A 15040-nucleotide genomic window follows, 5' to 3' on the forward strand; every position below is an offset into this window, starting at 1 on the left:
ATGGCTGCCTTTCAGGCTTTTGCTCTGTTCCTTCCTCCCACTGAGGTGACTCTGGAGCACTTTCAGTCTTTCTGCTCTTTGTTTCCAACAACACTTTTCTTAAGTTAAACTGGGTTTTCTGTGGCTGTTTTAGTCTCTCTTCAAGGTTCATGGCATCTCAGCAGCCACTCTTCTTTCTCCTGGGACTTTTTCAGCCTTCCTGCTTGTTTCTTCCCTTCTCCAAGGATATTCTTTGTTGCTCTTTTACCCTTTCTTCTTTCTTAGCAGCCACAGGCATATTTTCCTAGTGCTCTTTCAGAATCTCTGCTACTTTCTTGTCTTCTTCAAGGTCTCTGGTGTGTAGTTTCTTTGCCGCTTTGAGGCTACTTTGTGTTCTCTGAGACTTCTACAGGTTTTGGCTCATTTTCCCTTCTTTGATGCTACTGTTTGAGGCACTTTCAAGTTTTCTGCCTTTTTTTTTTTTTTTTTTTTTTGTCTTCTCTGAGGCCACTCTTGGTACTACTGGATACTATGGAGTTCCTTTAATATCTCTGATACTTCTGATACTTCATTGTTATTGCTGAGCCTCTTCAGCATTCTCCAGGTGGGGGGGGAGGAGGGGAGGGGGGTGCGGTCCTTTGCCTTGTCTATTTATTTCTTTGCCTCTTTGACACTGCTACATTATTTTGTTTCCTTGGGTACTTACAGGCTTTCTTCCCTTCCTTGTGGCTACTTTATGTTCTCTGAATCTCTTTCAGAATCTCTGTTGCTTTGTTGGTTTCTGCTTGGCTCCACTGTTTCATCTGGGGATCTTTCAGACCATCTTCTCTTTTCCTGGCATTTGGAGGGCTATTCTGTGATCTTTGCCTATCTCAGTGTTTAATTAATTTTCACAGTTTATTTGAGACTTCTCAGTGTCCTCTGGATGTCATTCAAGCTCTCTACTACTTTGTTCTCTCTCTGAAACTCTTTCCTCTATTACCAGGTTCTCAAAAACAATTTGCTGTTCTGTGGGGATCTTTCACACCTATTTCTGTTTCATTAGAGTATGGTTTTGAAGGAGGATAAGAGAGGACAGGGACATGGGGAGGATCTTTTCAGAGCTGCAACAGCTTCAAATGCTCTGTACTTCAACTGTAGTAATTTTTTGTATTTTTTTTTGTCCCCTTCTGGATTTGGTGGTAGTTGGGGTTAGGAGAGAAATGAGCTCAAAGAGGCACCTTTTAAAAAATCCTTTATTTTTGCATCAACCTAGTAAAAATCTTGTATATAAAGGCAAAAGTAGGTATTGCATAGAAGAAACACTGGTGCAAACATCAACTGGTGGGAATGGCATGTTGTTTTTTAGTGTCTACTATCTAATGCAAAACAGATGGCTAGCCCATAGGGAAACATATCCAGGTTTCCCCATGCCAGCTACAGGATGAAGCTGCTCAGCTCCATGAAAAGAAGTTACATCAGAATTATGTGTGCCCTATTCCATGCTGCTCCCAAGAACTATCTGCTGGGAAAACACCCTTTTCCTCCTTGCCTCTTCCATGCCTGATGAATGCATTGTCTGAGAAAAAAACATGAGGATTTTGGCTGCACTCTGTTTGCACACTTCCTGTGTGTAAGTCTGTATTTCATGCATACAAATGCAGCTGGACACAGGACAGGAGGTAGTCTAACGTGACTATAGTCCAAGAACTCAATGCATAACATATAAAATGCATCTTTTGTCATCTTGGAGACATTTATGCCACTGTTTTTATTATCTCACATGCTACTTAGCTATGGACACTTCTTCTGAGCACACTCCACCTGAGCTTCCTATAACTAACAGCCTTGGTACCACCAGGAGAGAACACAATTCACTGCTATCACTTCAACAGCCTTAAAGTAGAGGTTCTTCAAGCAGTTCTCCTATTATGTCCCTGCTTAAGTTCTGCTGCAGCTTCCAAGCATGAAGCACGGTGAGACAGCAGGTATGCTAGTCCAAAGGAACACTCAAAGAAACAGCACTTTCACACACTTGAACTAGACTTTCATGAATTAGAGATACAGAGAGGTATGCATTTATACAAATCAGTATTTGTGTATATTAAAGATACTTCTACTCAGTATCAGTTTTTATTTAAAAACATGCTAAAAACTTATAGTTAAATAATCAGAGTGACATTTGGGGAAAACACACAGACAGCCACCCACCAACATAAGCAAAAAAAGTGCATAAATACATGATCCAAAGCTGTCTTTGACCAGTTTACATGACAGTTAGTGCTGTCCCTGACAAATTGACAGATGAAGCCTCACACTTTCCAGGGCTGTTTTTTATTGCCTGGAAAATGGCATTACTTTTCTGCTCCTTTCAGGATGTCTGTCATCACCTCCCACATCAGAGAGTCAGCTAGAGACACAAATCAGTGTCTCTAGCTGGTTTTGACTCCCTTCCTGTAGGTGGCTTCATAGAGATGAACACATGAAGCTTGTGTAACTATCTCACTTAATACTGTGCTTAAAATGCCAAAAGTAGTCATTAAAAAAAGATTTCAGGATCTATGCTGCTAGATCATGAAATGGAATGAAGCATTCTAGAAAAATAAGTTTGTATGGAAGGCAAAGTAGCTGAGTTTGCAACTACACATTTCATCTCTGAGTTATTCATAAACATCTTTTATTTCCTTATTACTTTCACTAACATACTTTACCATTTTTTGTACAAAAACTGACTGCAGAATAAAATTTAAAATGCGGCAGGTACCACTGTGCAACCCAAAAGGACAGGGATGATGCTCCTGCTCAGCCCTGCACCCTGCTCTTTTTGAACACCAGCGAAAGCTAAGCACCTTTGCCCAAAAGGAGAATGCAGTGGAGCCATCAGATGAAAATCGTCCTGTCTTTTCTTGCAAAAATGGGAACGCATTTTAGCAACTTTGGATACAGTCTTACATGTAGCAGCAAGTATACTGGGCATCAGAGCCCCTTCTTCAACATGGAACATCCATCTCCAGTGGGGATCAGATGCTCCTGGTCCCAGTTTTCATTAGAAATGGAAGTAAAACTGGATTCAGTTTCTGTGCTTTCCCTCTGCTTCTTCCCTGACTCTTACAAAGGCAATCTAAGTGAAATAGCTGAACCCATATGGCATTGTCTGCTGCAGTGGGAAACAAGAGCCCCGTGAAACTTTGGGCATTGTGCTCTTACAGGCAAGGGCCATGGTCTAAGAATAGTAACCTCCTTCTTCACTGCAACACCCAAATTAATCTCTATCTCCCACACATTCACACTTCTTCCTGTCACACTGATTTCATAGGAACTCAAAAAACTGACACATAGGCCATACAAAACACTGCTGCTGACAGATGTACAGATGCATGCAGGACCTACTAGGAAGATAAATGGGACTAAAAACTCTGAGATATGAAGTGGCTCAACAGCTATTTCAGCCCACAAGGAAAAGATAGGCTGAATGATACAATGAAAATTATACCTTTTAAGAGTTTAAAGTATATTCAGTCTGGACATTAATTGAAGCTTGTTCACCAGAGGAGTAATTTGACATGGCATGGCTATGAAAGGCACAAAATCTCCGTCCTCAACAGTTTCTGAAACTGAGCCCAACAATGTCATAGTAAACCCCATCTGACATGGATGACAGTACCCCTTTGAGCATGACATTGGATGAGGTAACCTGTGAAGGTCACTTCTGACTGCTGCTAATACAAAAACCAGTGGTTTTTTTCAGAGCTAATTCAAGCCCTGACTGGAGTTAAATCAGAACATCCTCCAATGTCTGAGACTTTCCTTCTTCCTTCACAAAACAGCAAAAACCTGGAACAAAGAGCAAATGGGGGCTGCTTGCAATGAAGCAGCATTCAACCTAGAGAAATATATGTTCAATTACCTAACAGGAATGTTGGCAAAAATATGCATTGCAGTGAACTCTGACCTACTCCACTGGATGGACTTGGCAATCTGTCAGCAAGAACCAATTCTGTACTGAAGGTGTGACAACATATATCGTCTCTGAGTGCTGTTTTGGAAACTGCCCCTTTCTTGCATCTTCTAGTCACCTTTAATCAAACCACCTTTTCCAGCTCAGGGAGACAGCTGTCACCTGCCTGAGGAAACCCCTTCAATGAAGGTCATGGCATGACAATGTTGCCATCAAATTGCCATCCCCTTCCCTCAAATCCAGCAGCATGCCATGCCTTGGGAAACCTTTTTGAAACAGACACCACCATCTGTGAAGTCTGCTGCCAACTGGCCAGTAGGTCGGACTGCAATCTCTCCCTCAGGCTGTGGAGCGGTAACTTGCTCAGTCAGTACTTCTAGCTTTCAAAGTAGCATGACATCAAAGCAGCCAGACACTGCTTTGGGTGAGTAAAGGCATTGGAAATTTGCCTCACAGGAGCTGGAAGCTCACCATCTGGTCCAATGGGAAGGCATTGCATTCCACCTGAGGAAAGAGCCTCTGGTTTGAAAGAAATGACCTTTGTTACAGTAAGGGCACCAAGGCCCTGGTAAAGGTAGATGATGCCTCTCCATGGACTTGAGAAAAGTTTTGTCTTTATTTGTCCTCACCAACTGTCAACTTTGAAACACATGTCCTCTTGAGATTGCACAGTGGTTCCCTAATTAATATACAATAAATGTGTAAAACCAAAACCAGTAAGAAGTTATAAGTCAGGCAACTAAATTCTAAGCTATATCCATCATAATCGTCATCATTATCATAATAAAAAAGTAAGGTAAAAGAAGCTGCAAAGCAAATCAGCTCCAATTCCTATGACTGTCAGAGTGGCTTTTCTGAGTCTTCTGGTAAATTGGACATGAGGGTTGAAAACCTAATGGAAGACTTTGAAGAATTCTCCCTTGAGGATGAACACACATAATTTTTGCACATATAGCATGGATTAGTAGAGCAAAACAGTTTCTTAAGTTAAGAAACATTCTTAGAGTAGATCTATGATTTTGTTTAGAAAATCCATTGTTTGGGGTTTCCCCCGTCTTTGGCAAATAAATGAGAAATGTGAAACAGACAAAAAAATGAGTCAAGTTCTGATAATAACTGGACAAGTAAAAATAAAGTAAGTCAATGGGATGGATTCCCTCAGCAGGGCTATGTTTGATACTCTTTGCAGTCACTCCTTTTGATCACTTTTATGATGAGACAGAAGGGTTGATGTGAAAATGTTTCAGAGGCTTTAGGCGTCATATTTTTTGCCAGTCCTGTGAATCTGCTGGAAGAGTGTCATGGAGAAGGCCATGCCAAGAATCTGAAGGAAAATGAACAACAAGGGTTTCAGTACAGGGAGTCTGCCAAAACTGCACTACTGACCTGTGTTCATGGTCCAACTGTAGTTTTAAGTCATTTTACATTAGCCATATTTCTCAAGCTTCAATACTGATCAGTGGACTTAGATGTATGTTGTTCAGGCACACAGTGATGTCTGGAGATGTAGCTGTCAGAGCACAGATGGAGGCAAAAAGCTCTGAGGGCTCTGTCATATGTGCAACAATTTTTCAGAACCAATACATATGAGTCACTCTTCCTTCTTACCCAACAATTTGTGCTTGTTTAGCCAGATAACCGTGACTGAAAACATCAGATTCAGGTATTCTCCCCCAGAAGTACAGCAGTGATACAGGAACCCCAGAACCTTAACAGATTATGATGATACTTCTGTATTTCTTTTTTTAAAACACGTTAACCCACTCAGTTCAGTGGCTGGGATTTGACTCATTTTAGCAATTTCTAAAACTTGCTTCCAAAATTTAAAAAACCAGTTGTCTAAGGGACAGTGTAACAAATGGCTAAACATGGGAACTCCAAAGTGGTGCTCTGAAGTCAAAATGCAGGTAAGTAAAACCCCACTGTAACATGACTTCTCTGCGGGACTAACTACTGACTTGGTTCCTTTCTGAGTAGATGGCCTTCAATGAACTCATAAAACAAATCTGACATTTTTGAAATCATGATCAAAGTCAAAGTGGTTACACACCACTTTTCACACAGCAGAATTAAGAACGCTGATAGCAATTCAAAGCCATGTTGACAAACATCATACCAGTATTACCTGCATTATGAGTATGCACATCCCGATCGAACCAAGGACATGCTTATTCTCATCGAACCAGGTCATAACTCTCTCATAACATCCCTGAAATGATGAAAGATGAAAATTGAAATCCCAAGGTCACATTTTCTTTCACATGGATTCCCTCTATTTTCTTCCTTTCCACCCCTCCCTATGCTCTGACCTGGGCAAAGCGAGCCTTACCGTTTTCCACACTAATTCAGTGGAGTTCCGTCCACAGTCTTGGGAGTTTTCCGTACAACATCGGTCTGGGACAGTATTTTCTCCCAGTACTGGGTACCAATCCGTAAAGTCATTCACACCACAGCATTTCATCTATGGCAAAAGTAAAGGATTAATAAGTTAACTTAACTAGTACAATTTGTGAATCATGTGACACCACATACTTTGACTTCCATGAAACCACTGTATATTTTCAAAAGGGCTGCCACAACACTTTTGTATTTTTAAAGTGATTTGTGCTCAGTGATCACTAAAAGCAAATAATTAACAACATAAAAGAGAAAAAAAAGGAAACGGGCCCATGCCCAAGGTATGTTAGACTTGTCACAGAGATGTGAGGCCCAACACCAAAACATAAGGTAATCTGCCCACAACTGCTGAACGGAAAAAGCCTAGCTGCCAAAGCTGCAGTTCTACCTATGCAGGTTTTGCTGCTTCTCCTCTATTTCAGATCAATCTCTGTGCCTGTGACAGGCACACAGAATCTCAGAGGTAAGCATCTTTCACATTATAGATTACACTTTGATCCTGGGTTTCACAGTACTCCATGGATGTTCAAGAGTGCAAAAACAGAAACTGGAGCCTGCACTAGCCATCTTTTAGACTTGGCATGGGTGCCACAGTTAACAGACTGCAACAGCTTTTATGGCCAAATTGTTATTTTTCTTCTATTGAGAAAATACGTTACCTCTGCTTGAATGATATTCCATGCATTTTTCAGTCCAACGTTATTTTCTGAATTGTATAGCTTCATACCTTCCTTCAAATCCTTCTTTGCACTCTCACTGACCTGCATCATGTAAAAAATGCAAAAAGTCAATGCACTGCTCCTTAGAGGAAAGGGCCAAATGCTACCTACTTGTATATAGAATGCAGCTCTCATCTTCTCTCACCATAAACTTAACATGGGTAGAAAATCTCCATGATAGCTTCAGGACACTCTTTCAGCACCTCCCAAGGCCTAGTCTCTCACTCAGATTGCAAAACACCGGATTAATTCTCACGAGAGAAGAAACCAAAGAGCCTCCCCTCTATTAAGAGTCCATCATACAGTCATCATCTGATCCAAACTAACTGAAGAGTGATTAGCAGAAATCTGCGGAACTTTAATTTTGCCAGAGATAGCTGTTGGCAATATCCCACAGCAACCTCTCCTGCCTGTAACCTGTAGCCTACTTTAATTTGTTAATATCATAAAACCAGAGTCCCAGCCTCCTTACCTTAACATAGTTATCCCTTGCAAAGGTTCAGGTAGTCTATAATAAATGGCCAATACAAAATCAATTGGAAAAGGGCATTATTATTGTTCTCCTTGTGGGGACAGGCTTGTTGGATTTATGATTTTCAAATGTGCTCTTTTCTCTTTAGAGGAGAAAGATGGAATGCTTAACAGGAGATCTGAGATGTCCTATTTGTTGTATAAATTTCAGTACTAGCCTGAAGTCCAGGTAGGAATGTACTTTGGCTATGAGAGCAGTGAGCTGGCAGCAGAGAAAGGATTAACCTATGGGTCCTGGCATAAAGGTCAACTGTATTATAAGATCTGTTTCATCCCTCTTTGACATCCCATTCAAAATCAGAATTTCACCCCAGCTCCGTGAAAGTGGCAGGCATCATGATGGCAATGTGGGAAGAGATACAAATCTGGTAGGAGCTCAGTTTTAAAATCAGTCTGGATATGATTATACTGTAAGGCTCTGCCCTGTGTTTAGCAGAGTTCCCCAGTTCCCCAAGGATTTTTCAAGTCTTGCCTACCTGATAGGCCATCCAGTTGTGCCTACTTCCCTTCATCTCTACTAGATAGATAAGAAATTGCCTCTTGGTCCACTCTGCACCCTTGTAAAACTCTCTGGGACTGCCCAGTCAAGTGAGACAGCTGGTGGCATCTGGAATAACCTGTGAATATCCCAGGCCTCTCTCCTCCAGTCCTGTTCAAGGTTTGGCCTCAAGAATCCAACCAGGTCTTAAGTAGGACCTCCCACAACCCAGGTCCACAAGATGATCAGCAGAGACATTGATCAGCTATGCTGAAGGCTACCTTAGCTTTTAGAAGGCTAAAAGGGAGGACCTGGACCATGGCTTTATTTCAGGAAGGAAATTGTAAAGCTCAGTGGGTTCTTCTCTCCTGTTTGCCTTCCTGATCTCTTCCTCCTCCCCCTGCAGAAACATCTTGCAGAAAAAAGCCAAGATCTCAAGGTTAAACCTTCACCAAAGTGAAGAGCAAGGAGAATCCACACACCCCCATTAAACAAAAGCAAACTGAACCTGGTTTACATGCTAGTACAGATAATTAATCTATATGACATATTTGCTTACCTTGTCCATATAAACAAAGAACAAAATCAGTAGTATCAGCTCTGCCAGGAGAATTACCAGCAAAACGATGAAAAACTAGAACAAAGAAAAAAACAGACAGTGTATACACACTTGCCAACTAGAGGGCAAACCTGGGGCTGCTAGAAACTCTGAAGACTACAGGCCTTGTCCTTTAAACTTTTCCTCTACTGTCAAACACATGAAGTTTGATTTCAAACTATTCAGGTGTATTGATACTACATTGCCACTAAAGCTCCTGTAGGTCTCACCATCCATGAGAAAGCTCACTGTCTAGCATTCTCTAAATCTTAGGCTTTGCCCTGCTCCCAGTTTACAGGTTTTATCAATGCTTTTGTCTTGCTTTTTCTGACTGCTGTCACAGCACACAGCCCTGGTAGTCTCCTTCCTTTGTACAGACTACAGAACAGATGGTAAACCCATTACCACAAAGATCAATGTGACATGCCTCAGGAGTGATTCCCTAGCAGGCGGGCTTTAACCACATCTGATTGCCTGTTGTTATAGTCATTATATTACTCATTACATCTATTCCCAACTCAGTAGCTGAAATCTCTCTCTGCATGGACATTCTAAGTGTGAGCTCCAGTAGTCTCACTACTTTTCATGCCCACTAGTTGCCTTTGTGTACTAGTGGACTGCCACATAGGCATGGCATCCCCCACACAGACACTGGGGGAGATGTAATATGCAATGCAGCAAGCTCTCCAACTGGAAACTCATGATAGTATAAAAAGACTTTTGCAGAACCTTGTAAGAATACAAACACTGTTAAAAAAAAAGAAATTCAGCTGGTGCAGTCTGAGTGGATGAATGACATAGGCCTCATTACTATTCTCTGTTTGCTTTTCTAGCTGTACAACATACAAAACCAAGCAGCAGACAGCAAAAAACAGATGCACAATTGTTCTCCAGATTAATTCTCTGAGGTGGTCTAAGGAATGATGCCCAGTTGTTCTGCAACACCATGTAAGGGAGACTTTTACACAAGGAAAACTCATGTGCTCCTTAATGTCACAGCACCTGTGATTCATAAGCTGTGACTGAATTGGAAGCTGTCTGCTTTGAAAGCCCTCCTCTCACCTTCTGCCACAATACCTCTCTCCTTGAGCTGGGGAGAAGCATGACGAAGCCTCCTGGGTTTATGCAAGAGGAGTGACCCAAACTGTGTTTTCTGAAAGGGGTTCCCAACCTCTGTGCTTCAGTGCTAGACAAAGACTGCCAAGGATCAAATATATTTTTTTTATTGGTAAGGCCTGACAGACACCTTGACATGTTAACTTTGGGTCAGATGGTTTCCACCAACCTATGACAAAGGCCTTAGATAAGGGAAAAGTAGAAAATAGCCACGAGAGGCTTTGAGTGGCATCCAGAAGCAGCTGTGCATAAGATTTTTCAGTCAATCTTTCTCACAGACATTTCCAGAAGGGCTATCCAGGTTGACCCTCCAGTTCATGTTTAACCATTCAGAGATAACTGATTGTAATTTGCTTTGCTGTCTAATACATTAGGGCACACAGTAACAAGGATACATTTGCTAATGCACCAATGGTATCACTGTGACCAAAGATATGGGATGTCATACTGCAAGCGTACATAAGATTGAAAGCCAAGGGCAATGTTATAGTGATCCACAAGACTATTTTGCACTGGTCATTTAAATAAAATAATAATAAAGCAACAGTCACTGGTCTTAGTGAAGAAAAGTACTGATGTCTTACACTCAACAGGAGGCACTTGTTTTCCTTGATAGCACCTAGGCAGCCCAGAAAGCCGGTCACCATGATGACTGTACCAATGGCAATGACTAGGTTGGCAGCTGAAAGTGACGGAAAGCTAGGAGAAAACGTGGCAAAGTTTCCTTGCGACACAGACAGCCAGATGCCCACACCCAGCAGCCCACAGCCACATAACTGCAAAGAGATAAACAGAAGAAAAGTTTCACCGTTAAAATAAATGGTACTGGCTCCTTCCCCCCATTCTGAAGGGAAAGAAATTTTAAAGCAAATTCTCAGGTAACTGTTCTGCAATAAGGCTTTCAGTGGCTTGGTGCTGAAACAAAGTGAAACTAAATGTTCTTACATAGACTTGGTCATGTCACCTATACTTCTAAAGCTATCCAAAAGCCACTGGATGGCAGAATTCTCTTTATAAAAACTCAGCACATGAAACCAGGGCTACTCATTGATCGCCCAACAGCACAACTCAATGCAATTTTTCTGTAGGAAGATGGGAAATACTATTTGAAAGAATGCTCCATTGCACTTATTTTTGCAGTCATCTACAATGTCTCAGAGTATCTAGCCCCATATAACCTCATCCTAGGGCAGGCAAGGAAGTCCTCGAGATAATTACAAGCAGTAGTAACATTTCAAAAAATATTTGTCATAAAATGCCCAGTCTCAGTAGCCAGGTTGGGTTTTAGTATGAGTTCTCATAGATTCACTGTTGTTTGCCAGTGTTCAATGTCACAAAAATCAGGTTTCTAGGTTTATTATCTAAATCAAGCTCAACTTCTGCTACTCTCTGTCAGTGAGGGAACCTGAAAGAAATGCAAAGCTGCTAATAAAACATAAAATTAACTTCATTTTGCTTCTCACTCTTAACCATACCTAAGGTATGGTTAAGGAAATAAGGTTTCCCATCCTAAGTCACGGGGCAGACTTTCAGAACAATGTCCAAGTGTTGCATTATACAAGGGGCCTAAAAGCTGTTCATCTTTTAGTACTTGCTCAAAATTGCTGTTACACAACTTCATATCTGACCTGTGATCACTGTACAGTGAAATCAGAAGTAGGAGCTAGTTGTGCCTTCATTAAATCTGTGAGCTACTAAATAGTACTATTACAGTTTCCTGACAAATCTAGCCTTTGTCAAGGTCAGAGGTGAATTTCACATCACCTTCACTGGAGGGGGATCAGAGAACATCCCTCCCCCCCCCTCTCCAGCTCAGAGTATTTTGGTCCAAATTACTTGGTCCATTGCACAGGAAAAACAAAACAGCACCTAATCATCACTCGCAGTGACATCCCAAAGCTGCTGGTGCTTACCTGTCAGCAGTGAAGAACAAGAGGAACGAAAGTTCTTGCTATCTAGCAGGTTCGCCACACCCAGCCCACCCCACTGTGCTTGCATAAACCTACAACTTTTACTCAAACTGGAGTTTTACTCAAAACTCAAGGTCAGAGAACAGTACCTCCACTAAAACAGAGTTCAATCCTGCCTTGTGATGAGCACTGATCTCACATGATGAAGAGCTACAGACCTAACTTCTTTAGGCAATATCCCCAGTACTGTCTGAGGTGATTTTATCAGCAGGGCAGATAGTTCAGGATACAACTGGCTCCTTTTGGTTTTGCTGCTTCACAGAACATGAAAGAAAAACTAGAATAGTATCTTCTTGCATTCATGTCACCTTATCTATGACTCAGGCTTATGTTTTCATAATGTAAGGCATATTTATTTTCTTTTGCTTCCCCTGTGACCCTTCTGTACCCTCTGAGCCCCCTTCTTAGTTTGCTTGAAGTTTTTGAAACTGCTTTGTATCTCAGCAGATTCACCAGTCTGGTGATGAATTATCTCTGAGTTTCTAGGTTTCAGTAAAACAATTTTTTTAGCATGTGCCTATAAGTACAAACTTCCTGCAGCACACTTCAAAACACCAATCATTAGCAGAAAAATGTAGTAAGCTTATTTAATACTAAGGTCACCATGGATTTATACAAAATAAAAAAAGAAAGATAACGTTTATGTTTTACAAATTATGGAAAATAAAAATTAGATTGCATATTTTTTCTATAAGAGATATATTTTCATACTGTGCTGGATTTGAGTGGTGGGGTTTTTAGTAGCATGGGAGGGGGCTACAGTGGTGGACCCCTGTGAGAAGCTTCTTGAAAGCTTCCCTGGCTCCAAGTCAGACCTGCTTCTGGCCAAGACTAAGCCAATTAGCAACAGTGGCTACACCTCTGTGATAACATATTTAAGAAGGGGAACCTGAAGAGGAGGTTGGAACTTGCGAGGAAGAGTTATGAGAAGGACAAATCTGAGAACACCAAGCTCAGTGGAAGGAAGGAGAAGGAAGGTGGGAATGTGCACTGGAGCAGAGCACCCCTGTATCCTGTGATGAGATGGCAGGGCTGCCCCTCCTGCCCCCCGTGGAGGTCCACAGTGGAGCAGAGGCTGACCTGCAACCTACAGGGGAGCCCACACAAGGACAGGTGGCTGCACTTAAAGGAAGCCAGGACTCAGGGGAGAAGCGGCCCCTGCTCTTGTAGCTTGGCGCTGAGAGGATGGTAACAGAACCCCCTGTTGCAGTTTGGCACCGGGAGGATATTCAGCTCTCACCATCCTGTAGGAAGAACTCACTCCAGAGAAGGTTCACGGAGGGCTGTCTCCAGGGAGAGGAGAGCCATACGGAGCAGGGGAGGGATGTACTGCGTTCACCCCACCTTCTGAGAAGGAAAGAGCATCAAGTTGACTGTTACCCCCATCCCCTGCCCCCTGTGCTGCTGCGGGAGGATGTAAAGAGATCACAGCAGGGCTGAGATGGGGAAGAAGGGAGGGGTGGGGGGAGGTGTTTTTCGGATGTGGTGGCACTTCTCACTGTCCCACCTTGTCTGTTAAGTGTTGTCTTTGTTAGTGTTTGAATTAAAGCAATGTTCTTTTTCTTCCCCTAATGAGTCTGTCTTTTGCCAGTTACTGTAATGAGTGAGGCAACCCTCCATGTCCTCACCTGGATTCCCGAGCCTTTTACTTTATTTTCTCCTTCCCACTCCTGAGGGGTGAAGGGGCGAGTGAATGGCTACATGGTGCTCAATTGCCCGCTGGGCTCAAACCACAAACTCCCAAAGGAAGATTTCTCCATCCCTAAATTACACTGAAAGTTCAGATTACATAAAAAATCAGGTGATGGAGAGGCTATTAAAAACCAAGGCTGATCTATGCACACAGGATTATCTACAGTGACTGAAGAGAGTAAATATTCAGAAAGACTTGAAAGAGATTTGATAAAAGACGTGACATCCTAAAAATTTCCACAAGGTGGCATCCCATACCAAACAGCACTAACAGTTTAAATTAGATTTTATTTTTTTCCTCTCCAGAGCTCCTCAATTTTTGTGCTTTCTTCTCTGTTTTTATTTCTGTCATTCTACTGAGTAGCAGTACTGTTGATGCTAAATTTTATGCTTTAAACTTTAGGTCCCAGGACAAATGCTTTTTTTCATTTATGCTTCTTAAAAAAATCCCAAATAATTCCACTGACTTGGGACTTAATTGCATACAACCTTACCAACCAAAGCTATCTAGAATTGTAGCAATAAAATAGCTTTCCCTGACACTTTATTCCCTACCAATCTCATTTTTCATACAATGTGAACACTGTAAAAATGCTCTTACAGCTATTTATTCTCACAGGATCCACCTCTTTCAGTTTGGTATAACTGAATCCTGGAGGGTGAAAGCAGCAAAAATGTATCAAGTCATCTCACTAATTCCTTTTTCACTATATAATTAAATAATATATGATGCTTGGTATTTAATAGCATGAGAGTGATGGCATTGACATTCCTTCCCCAGGGAAATGGTTCAACACCATAATAAATTTCACTGGATTTTTCCTCTCAAAAAATGTTTGCTCATCTCCCTCTCATGATTAGAAATTATCACCCTCCAGACAACCACCAAATCTCTCCTTCCCTTGGTGTATATATCACAAAGGTAACTGCAGAACATTATCACAATTTCAGTCACATACATGAATATACATCCTCTTATAGGGTAATTTAGTCAAGCTATGGCACACATATTTTGAGCCTGAAAGCAGACAAAAGGAACATCAACTTTCCTCACAGTTTCTCCCTCACTTTGCTATTTCACTATCAAAATCTGAATTCTCTTCAGTAATTTAACATCTATCTGTTATCATCACTGTACCCAGAAAACATACAGCATTCTAGGAAACATTAAAAAGTCTCAAATGCTTCGAGAGTAACTACAACTCCAGAAAAACCCAGAGAGAGAGAAACCCAAAAGCAGAGTCTTTCCCAGACAAGTGGGAAAGGGGCTCTTTTATTTTAGTCTGGATTTTTGAGCATTGTGTGAACTAATACAACAATACAAACTTTGACAATAGAGCACCATATCCACATTTAGTTGCCTTAACCTAAAGAAGATACAGTGTTTACACAACCTAGGAAAGGACAACACAGATGGTCAGAGGTATGCCAAGACTGACATATTGTCCAGGAGGAGATTGTAAACAGGATTAGCTAGCCTGGGATTAATTTTTAGACAGGATGTAAATGAAATACAACTACAGAGATCAGTATGAAAACCAAATAGCCTGCCTCTTGAATCTTTTCCAATAACAGGAACAAGGGGAATATTAGCAAGCAATATGTAGTATATTTTGCTTCACA

The 15040-nt window shown here is 41.5% G+C and overlaps 1 protein-coding gene across 3 annotated transcripts in view; it reads right to left on the reverse strand.

Annotated features, from left to right (window-relative positions):
• Positions 1–1196: 1196 nt before the first annotated feature.
• TSPAN9 (tetraspanin 9) overlaps positions 1197–15040 on the reverse strand; it is a 199900-nt gene continuing 186056 nt past the window's right edge. For all 3 annotated transcript variants that reach the window (XM_042795246.1, XM_042795247.1, XM_032983792.2), the window contains 6 exons: positions 10340–10531; positions 8601–8675; positions 6973–7074; positions 6246–6377; positions 6042–6125; positions 1197–5240 (listed from right to left, as the gene is read on the reverse strand). In XM_042795246.1, the coding sequence (XP_042651180.1) occupies positions 5169–5240; positions 6042–6125; positions 6246–6377; positions 6973–7074; positions 8601–8675; positions 10340–10531 (657 nt within the window). In that variant the 3' untranslated portion in view covers positions 1197–5168. The remainder of the gene's footprint in view (positions 5241–6041; positions 6126–6245; positions 6378–6972; positions 7075–8600; positions 8676–10339; positions 10532–15040) is intronic.

Source organism: Tyto alba, unplaced genomic scaffold, assembly GCF_018691265.1.
Source record: "Tyto alba isolate M040663 unplaced genomic scaffold, T.alba_DEE_v4.0 Super-Scaffold_21, whole genome shotgun sequence".
Classification (NCBI taxonomy): domain Eukaryota; kingdom Metazoa; phylum Chordata; class Aves; order Strigiformes; family Tytonidae; genus Tyto; species Tyto alba.